Source organism: Ornithorhynchus anatinus, chromosome 18 (assembly GCF_004115215.2).
Source record: "Ornithorhynchus anatinus isolate Pmale09 chromosome 18, mOrnAna1.pri.v4, whole genome shotgun sequence".
Lineage (NCBI taxonomy): Eukaryota > Metazoa > Chordata > Mammalia > Monotremata > Ornithorhynchidae > Ornithorhynchus > Ornithorhynchus anatinus.
Window position 1 is genome coordinate 14,537,014 of NC_041745.1, and position 9,833 is coordinate 14,546,846.

Consider the following 9,833-nt stretch of genomic DNA (forward strand, 5'->3'; position numbering starts at 1 on the left):
CCCTCCTCGTATCCGACAGACGGTGACTCTCCCCCGCTTCGAAGCCCTATCCGAGGCCCATCTCCTCCAAGGGGCCTTCCCAGACTAAGCCCCCCTCTCCTCTCATCCCACTCCCTTCTGTGTCACCCTGACTTGCTCCTTCTGTTCGTCCCCCCTCCTAGCTCCACACCACCTTGGGTATATATCTCTGATTTATTTACTTATATGTATTAACGTTCGTCTCCCCCCGCTAGACTGTGAGCTTGTCGTGGGCATGGAATATGTTTGTGGCTGATGATGATGATATTTGTTAAGCGCTTACTATATACCAAGCACTGCTCGAAGCACTGGTATCGGACTCTCCTGAGCGCAAGGTACAGTGCTTTGTACACACTTTCACTACATATGATTGAATGAATGGACTTTCTGTGAATCCTTAGGCTGGGTTAGCCGTAGGGTGGGTGGGGAACGCGAGAATGATACCTCACCAAACGTACTTATTCGACTTAACGGATAGAGCCCGGGCCTTGGAGTCAGCAGGACCTGGTCAAATCCTGGCTCCTCCCCTTGTCTGCTAGGTGACCTTGGACAAGTCACTTCACTTCTCTGGGCCTCAGTTACCTCATCTGTAAAACGGGGGAAACTGTGAGCCCCGTGAGGGACAGGGACTGTGTCCAAACTGACAACCTCGCATCTAACCCAGCGCTTGGTACGGCGAAAAAAATTCAATCGTCTTTCTGAGGCTTCAAGCAGGAGTGGTTAGCTCGTCCCCCTTTCCAGCCCCATGGCACTTATGTCCATATCTGTAATTTACGGATTTTTATTAATGTCTGCTCCCCGCCCCCTCCCCCCGCCGGCCCTGCCCCAGACCGTGAGCTCGTCGTGGGCAGGGAACGTGTCTGTTTATTGTAATGTACACTCCCACGAATTTAGTACAGTGCTCTGCACAAAGTCAGCGCTCAATACATACGACTGAATGAATTGAATGAATGCTTCCGGGCCAGAAAAGATTCCCGGAACTTGCAAAAGCCCAGGTTACCGCACTCTGCTAACCCGGTCCTCCGGCCCGGAGAACCTTCCCCATCCCGGGAAGCGGAGAGGGACTCGGAGACTGGGAATCACCAAAGCCCGGTCAGGTGAGACAATCGATCCATCGGTCGTATTTATTCATTCAACTGCATTTACTGAGCTGTGCAAAGCACTGTTACTAGGTGCGGAGCGCCGCCCTAAGCGCTTGGGAGAGGACGACAGAACAATTTAACTGACATATTCCCCGCCCACACCGAGCTCACAGTCTAGAAGAGAAGTGCAGGGGAAGACCGAGTTTTCCAAGTGCTCAAAGGAGGGTCACTGGAGGTGGGTGGGAGAAGGGGGCTTCATTCTAGGGTCAGATTACTGGAGTCAGAAGGTCGTGGGTTCTAATCCCGGCCCTGCCCCTTATCCGCTGTGTGACCACGGGCAGGTCACTTCATCCCTCTGGGCTTCAGAGACCTCATCTGGAAAACGGGCAACGAGATCGCGAGCCCCATGTGGGTCGGCGACCGTGTCCGACCCGATCTGCTCGTGTCCACCCTGGAGCTTCGTGCCTGGCACGTAGTGAGGGCTTCGCAAATGCCGGGATTCTAATTATTGTCACCGTTCAATCGTATTTATTGCGTGCTGTCGGTGTGCCGAGCGCCGGACTATGCGCCTAGGAGAGGACGAGAGAAGAGTGAGAGGACACATTCTTCGCCCGTTATCACCGCCGCTTGCTGCGTCTGCCGAGGAGGGGTCTTATCCGACGGACTCAGGGAGACGGGGGGAGGGGGCAGATGTACTTATAGCCGCAGAGGCCGATCACCTTCCAGGCGAGGGTCGGGATGATCTCCTCGGACATCTTCCGGAAGCCCATGCTCCGGTAGAGCCTCCGGGGCCGGTACTGCACGCAGCTGGTGTTGAGGACGACGGCGTCGCAGCCCCGATCCCGGGCAAAGCGTAACACGGTCCGGACCGGGGCCTGGGCCATGCCCCGACCCCGGTGATCCTTGCCCACGGACATGCGGAGCAGCTGCATCCGCCTCCCCCCGGACGGGTCCGGCGCGGGCCGGGCGGCCACCAGGCCCGCCACGCGTCCGGCCGACTCCGCCACCCAGAAGCCGCAGCCCTCCGCCTCCGGGTAGGACCGGCGGATGTCCTTCAGGTCGGTGCGGAGGGCCTTCTCCACGCAGTCCCGCCAGTGTCTGTTCAGGAACTCCCGGAGGGCGGCCAGCAGGACGGGCGGAGCCGCGAGGGCCAGGAGGATGGAGCCCGTAGCCGCGAACAGGGCGACCGGACACCGCCGGGAGGAACGGCCAGGTCCGGGGCAGGGCGGCCACGGACCAGAAGGCGGCAGGGGCGGCCTCCGCCATTCCGCTGGAGAACGGGTCCCGCACGGCCTCTCCGTCGCCCTCCCGGAACCGTCGGATGCCGTAGTGGGCCATGACGGGGGTTCCGGGCGCGTCTCCTACAGCCGCCACCCAGGAGATCAGACCCCATTCCCCCGACTGGCATCGGCCGTGTCACGTGGGGTCCCGTCCCTCCCGGTCCCATTATCCTTGTGGGCAGGGAACGTGTCCGCTTAGCGTTCTACCGCGCCCTCCTAGGTCCTCGGTACAGCGCTTTGCACACGGTAAGCTCTCAGTAAATATGATTGAATGAAGGAACGTTGCCGGGTATGGCTCTGTCCTTTTTGGGACAACCCACGCAGTTGAGCTTCTGGCTCTGACGCGGACAGTAGGTCCGCCTCTTGCCTGCTGGGTGCCCTTGGGCAAGTCATTCCGCTCTTGGCCTCAGTTACCCCATCTGTAAAAGGTGGAATGAGAGTGTGAACACCAAGAGGAATAGGGACGGTGTCCAACCTGTTTAGCCTTTATCTACCCCAGCGCTTAGAGCAGTGCCCTGTTAATAATTTGGTATTTGTTAAGCGCTTACTATGGGCCCAGCACTGTTCTAAGCGCTGGGTAGATACAAGGTAATCGGGTTGTCCCACGTGGGGCTCACAGTCTTAATCCCCATTTTCCAGATGAGGGAACTGAGGCACCGAGAAGTTAAATGACTGGCCCGAAGTCAGACAGCTGATAAGTGGCGGGGCCGGGATTAGAACCCACGACCTCTGACTCCCAAGCCCGGCTCTTTCCACTGAGCCGCGCTGCTTCTCTGTTGATAATAATGGTGGTAATGGTGGTGTTCGTTAAGCGCTTACTATGTGCAAAGCACTAGTTCTAAGCGCTGGGGGGATACAAGGTGATCAGGTTGTCCCACGTGGGGCTCACAGTTTTTAATCCCCATTTTCCACATGAGGGAACCGAGGCACAGAGCAGTTAAGTGAGTTGCCCAAAGTCACACAGCTGGCCAGCGGCGGAGCCGGGATTAGAACCCATGGCCTCTGACCCCCAAGCCCGGGCTCTTCCCACTGAGCCGTGCCGCTTCTATCATCATCAACCTGATCGCCCCAGTGCTCAGAATGGTGCCTGGCACGTAGTAAGCACTTAAATAGCGATTGAAATAAAAAGTGCCTCTCTTATCCAATCGCATTTATTATTCATCGCATCAATTATCAATCGTCTCTATTGAGCGATTACTACATTCATTCGATCAATCGTTGATTGAGTGCTTACCGTGTGCAGGGCACTGTATTAGGCGCTTGGAAAGTACACGTCGCAGAGCACTGGACTGAGTATTCGGGAGAGCACAATGCAACAGAATTAGCGGACACAAGGAGCTTACGGTCTAGAGGGGAATAAGATACTGAGCACTTACTGTGTGCAGAGCGCTGTATTAAGCGCTTGGGAGGGTGCAAGATAGCAATATAACAGACCCGCCCACGGTGAGTTTACAGTCTAAAGGGAGGAATTTCAGGGAGGTGAGGATTTTTCCCCTGATTTAAAAGCCTCCCCCGAGAGGCTTCGGCCTCCTTTTTGGTCTTCCCGTCGCCGCGACTAATAAGTGAGGGCAAGGAGGCGGATGCCCAAACTTGGAGGACACGGAGCCGGGCAAGAATTGGGCATCGACGCAGTTATTGGTGGGGAGAGGCTGGGGGCAAGGGACACGTTGGCGGCCCTGGGACTCAGAAGTCCCGGGTTCTAATCCCGGCTCCTCCACCTGTCTGCTGTGTGACTTTGAGCAAGTCACTTCACTGGGCCTCGGTTCCCTCATCTGTAAAATGGGGACGCTGACCGTGAGCCCCACGTGGGTCAGGGACTGTGTGCGACCTGGCTACCTCGTATCCACCCCGGCGCTCGGAACGCTGCCTGGCATATAGTAAGCGCTTCAAGTCAGAAGGACCTGGCCGCTAATCCCAGCTCTGCCACTTGTCTGCCGTGTGACTTTGGGCAAGTCGCCTCACTTCGCTGGGCCTCAGTTTCCTCGCCTCTGAAATGGGGATGAGGACCATCCCCAACTATCCAACCCGGTTAGCTTGCATCTACCCCAGCACTTAGCACAGTAGAGAAGCAGCGTGGCTTCGTGGAAAGAGCCCGGGCCTGGGAGTCAAAAGTCATGGGTTCTAATCCAGATCCGCCACGTTTTCATTCAGACGTATTCATCGAGCGCTTACCGTGTGCAGAGCACTCTACTAAGCGCTTGGAATGTACAATTTGGCAACAGAGTGACCAATCCTTGGCACCTGGGTGACTTTGGGGGAGTCGCTTCATCTCTCTGGGCCTCATTGACCTCATCTGTCAAATGAGGATGAAGTCTGTGAGCTCCGCGGGGGCCAACCTGATGACCTTGTGACCATCCCAGTGCTCAGAACAGTGTTCGGCACAAAATAAGTGCTTAACAAATGCCGTCATCATCATTAGTACAGTGATCGACCCAGAGTAAGCGCTGAACAAGTACCCTGATGATTACTGCAGGAGCCCCCGACTCTCTCCTGGGAGCAAAACTCCCCTTCGGCCCCCTGCACAAGCACCGTCGTGATTATCGTAGGAGCCCCCGACTCTCTCCTGGGAGCGAAACTCTCCTTCGGCCCCCTGCCCAAGTACCTTAATGATTATCGTAGGAGCCTCCGAAGCCTGCCTGAGAGCATCACTCCCCTTCGGCCCCCTGAACAAGTACCATCACGATCATCGTAGGGGCCCCTAACTCCGTCCTGGGAGCGAAACTCCCCTTCGGCTCCCTGCACGACTACTGTAATGATTAGAGTAGGAGCCCCCACTCCTTCCTGGGAGCAAAACTCCCCTCCGCCTGCTCTTCCTTCTGTCCCTGGTGCCCGGGGCAGGGCCTCCCCAGGAGCCTAAGCGTCTCCGGGGGCGCGATGCCGGGCACGGGGGGCTGCCCGTCTCCGCTCACCGGCTGCGGGCAGCTCCATCGGCCGCACGGGACAGGACGGGACGGACCGGTCCTGCTCCTGCTCCACCCGGTAGGGGGAGGAGCGGAGGCGGGGGCGGGCGACAGGAAAACCGCGACCTGCATCGCCCCAACGCTGGAACGGGCTCCTCCTCTTTTAAAGAAAATAAATTTTTTTGGACCGGCCTCAATTTCCCCGGCACTGGAACGGACTCCTCCTCCTTTTTTATCTAGTGGTTTTTTTGGACCGGCCTGGATTTTCGCGGCCTTGGGAAAGGCTCCTTCTCCTCCTTTTATCCTTTTCGTTTTCCACCAGCCTGGATTTTCCCAGGACCAAAACAACATCCTTCTCCTTTCTTTTTTTAATTTTTTTTTTTTTAGACAGGTCTGGATTTTTTCCTTACCGATACAGGCTCCTTCTGCTTTTCCAAGCTTATTTTTTTTTTTAATCAGCCTGGATATTCCGGTACTGGTACTGCATCCTTTTCCCTTTTTTTCATTCAATCGTATTTATTGAGCGCTTACTGTGTGCACAGCACTGTATTAAGCGCTTGGAATGTACAATTCGGCAACAAGAGAGAGACAATCCTTGTCACCTGTGGTTTTTTTTTTAAAGGAATTTTCCCAGCACTGGAATAGGCTCCTCCTTTTTGTTTAAAAAAAAAAAAACAACCCAAACTTTTTTTAATGTTATTTGTTAAGCACTTGTTATACTGTACTCTCCCAAGCGCTCTGCACACAGGAAGAGCTTAATGAATACCACCTATCACTGGGATACATCCAAGGTAATTATTACTAATCAGGTTAGACACAGTCCCTATCCACCATGGGGCTCAATCTTAAACCCCATTTTACAGATGCAGTCCCTGAGGCCCAGAGACGAGAGGTGACTTGCCCAGGTTCCTCCACAGTCAGTCGGTCGCATTTACTGAGCCCTTACTATGCGCAGAACACTGTATTACGAAGCACTTGGGAAAGTACAATAGAACAATACAACGGACACATTCCCTACCCACAGGGAGTTTACAGCCTAGAGGGGGAGGCAGACAGTAATAAATAAATTGAGAAGCAGCGTGGCTCAGTGGAAAGAGCATGGGCCTGGGAGTCTGAGGTCATGGCTTCGAATCCCAGCTCTGCCACTTGTCTGCTGCGTGACTGTGGGCAAGTCACTTCATTGTGCCTCAATTACCTCATCTGTCAAATGGGGATGAAGACTGTGAGCCCCAAGTGGGACAACCTAATTACCTGTATCTATCCCAGCGCTTAGAACAGTGTTCTATGTGCAACATAGTAAGCGCTTAACAAATACCAATATTATTATTATGGGAAGCAGCGTGGCCCAGTGGAAAGAGCCTGGGCTTCGGAGTCAGAGGTCATGGGTTCGACTCCCGGCTCTGCCGCTTGTCAGCTGTGTGACTGTGGGCGAGTCAATGATAATAATGATAACGTTGGTATTTGTTAAGCGCTTACTCTGTGCAGAGCACTGTTCTAAGCGCTGGGGGAGATACAGGGTCATCAGGTGGTCCCACGTGAGGCTCACAGTCTTCATCCCCATTTTCACAGATGAGAGAACTGAGGCACAGAGAAGTGACTTGCCCACAGTCACACAGCTGACAAGTGGCCGAGCCGGGATTCGCACCCATGACCTCTGACTCCGAAGCCCGTGCTCTTTCCACTGAGCCATGCTGTGCCTCAGTTACCTCATCTGGAAAATGGGGATTAACTGTGAGCCGCACGCGGGACAACCTGATTATCCCGTATCTACCCCAGCGCTTGGAACAGTGCTCTGCACATAGTAAGCGCTTAACAAATACCAACATTATTATTATTAATATAAATAAATTACAGACAAACGGCAGCATCAGGATTAGAACTCAGGTCCTCCCCACTCGCAGGCTTTATCTGCAAGGGAAAAAAACCAATCAGCAGAAAACCCTCAAAATCCCAGTTCCGGCCGGCAAACTTTCTCATTTCTCTCCCCGGCCTCTCACTCGTCACATTTATGAGGCCAAAAATACTGAAGTTCTAATAAGCGGAAATAGGAACATCAAAAACCTGTTTTTTTAGACTCCAGACTGAAAGCTCAAGGGAACGACTTTGCTAATTCTACTGTATCGTACTCGCCCAAGGGCTTAGTACAATGCTCGGCACAGAGTGAGCGTTCAATGAATACCTTTGATTGCTTTTTAACCAGCATGTGGGGGGAGGGGTTTGGCTCAGTGGAAAGACCAACTCGATGATCCTATTTATTAAGGGCTTCCTGTGAGCACAGCACAAGTCTGGGAGTCACAGGACTTGGGTTCTAATCTCAGCCCCGCTACCTGTGCGCTGGGTGACCTTGGGCAGGTCACCTGACTTGGCTGCACCTCGGTTCCCTCATCTGCAAAATGGGGATTCAAGACCCGTTTTGAACTGTGAGGCCCACGTGGGACCTAATTATTTCCCCTCTACCCCAGTTTAACAGATGCCATAGATACCACAACTATCATTAACCAAATTTCTTACCCTCTTCCAGAAAATAGCCTAGGCCACGAGAGGAGTTCTGTCAGTCCAACGAAATATTGCCTTAGTGGATAGAGCACGGTCCTGCCTGTCAGAAGGACCTGGGTTCCAATTCTGGCTCTGCCACACGACAGCTGGGTGACCTTGGGCGAGTCACTTCACTGAGCCTGGGCTTCGGAGTCAGAGGTCATGAGTCCGACTCCCGGCTCTGCCGCTTGTCAGCTGTGTGACTGCGGGCAAGTCACTTAACTTCTCTGTGCCTCAGTTACCTCATCTGTAAAATGGGGACTGTGAGCCCCACGTGGGACAACCTGATTACCCTCTATCTACCCCAGCGCTTAGAACAGTGCTCTGCACATAGTAAGCGCTTAACAAATACCAACATTATTATTCTCTGAGCCTCAGTTATCGCATCTGGAAAATGGAGATTAAGACTGGGAGCCCCATGTGGGACAGGGACTGTGTCCAATCTGATGAAGTTGTATCTATCCCAGAGCTCAGAGCAGTGCCCGGTACCTAGCGAGAGCTCACCAAGTCCCATTATTATTATTATATTACTACCTCATCCGTGGAATCCCTTCCCACAGGAAGACAGGACTCAGAATAAGCAGCAGCGTGGACTAGTGGAAAGAACTCGGGCCCATGAGTCAGAGGGCCCGGGTTCCAATCCTGGCTCTACCACCTGCCTGCGGCGTGATCCTGTGCGAGGCACCTACCTTCTCTGTGCCTCAGTCCCCTTGTCTATCTCGCCGTCGACCCCCTTCCCACATCCTCCCTCCGGTCTGAAACGTCGTCCCCCGCCATCTGCACCGGACCGCTACTCTCCCCAACTTCCAAGGACACGTCTCCTCCAAGAGGCCTTCCCCAATTAAGCCCTCTTTTTCCCCATCTCCCTCCCGGGTCATCTCTGAACTTGGACCTGCGACCGTTTTTGTTCGGCCTACAAAGAACGCGCTCCTGGAGATCCCATCCGGAGGCGAAAGGGATGATCTGGGGTCGAGGTGGGAGAGCCGAGGATATTGGAATAAGACCAGTGTCTGGTGTGGTCCAGGATTATGAACCCATTACTGTTAAGAACAATAATGATGATTATTATTACGGTATTTGTTAAGCGCTTACTATGAGCCAGGCATTACACTAAGCACTGGGTGGGAAACAAACAAATCAGGTTGGATACAGGCCCTAACCCGCATAGAGCTCACAGTCTTAACCCCCATTTTTCAGGTGGGGGAAATGAGGTCCGGCGAAGTCAAGTGACTTTGCCAAGGCCACGCAGCAGACAAGCGGCGGAGCCGGGATCAGAACCCATGACCCTCTGACTCCGAGGCCCGGGCTCTATCCGCTACATCCGGCCAAACTCCCGTCCCTTCGGGTTCCAACGGGGTTTGGAGGAGGGCTTGGATCTGTAGGGTAGCGGTGAGCCGGGAGAAGAGAGGGTGGATTTTAGAAACGCGACGATAAAAACCACCAGGATGCGGTGAGAGGTAGAACACGCGGGTTGAAGGAGGGATGAGCCGAGGATAACGGCAAGGATACAGGCTTGAGAGGCAGGGAGGGTGGTGGCGTTGTTTACAGTGACAGGAAAGAATTCGGAAGAGTGGGAAAAAGGAACGTTTAGGTGGAGGCGGTCTATTTTGGACAAGTTAAATTTGAGGTGTCGGCAGGACATCCGAGTAGAGATGTCATTCGTTCGATCATTCAATCGTATTTCGTGAGCGCTTACTGTGTGCAAAGCACCGTACTAAGCGCCTGGGAGAGGGCAATACAGCCACGGACACATTCGCCGCTCACAGTCCAGAGGACGAGCACACGGGAAGGCGGGAGGAAACGCGAGGCAGCACGGCTTAGGGGATGGAGCACAGGCCTGGGAGTCTGGAGGACCCGAAGTGGAATCCCAGCTCTGCCACTCGTCTGCCGTGTGACCTTGGGCAAGTCGCTTCACTTCTGCGCCTCAGTGACCTCATCTGGAAAATGGGGATTAAGAGCGTGAGCCCCACGTGCGACAGGGACCGTGTGTCCAACCTGATTTACTTGAATCCACCCCA

At 54.1% G+C, this 9,833-nt stretch overlaps 1 protein-coding gene across 1 annotated transcript; it reads right to left on the reverse strand.

Annotated features, from left to right (window-relative positions):
- Positions 1–1,536: 1,536 nt before the first annotated feature.
- Positions 1,537–5,067, reverse strand: NAT8 (N-acetyltransferase 8 (putative)). Its single transcript, XM_029046760.1, has 2 exons — positions 5,056–5,067; positions 1,537–2,461 (listed from the first exon to the last, which is right to left on the reverse strand). Exons 1-2 carry the CDS (start codon positions 5,065–5,067, stop codon positions 1,766–1,768), a joined length of 708 nt encoding a protein of 235 aa, XP_028902593.1. The 3' UTR covers positions 1,537–1,765.
- Positions 5,068–9,833: the final 4,766 nt, after the last annotated feature.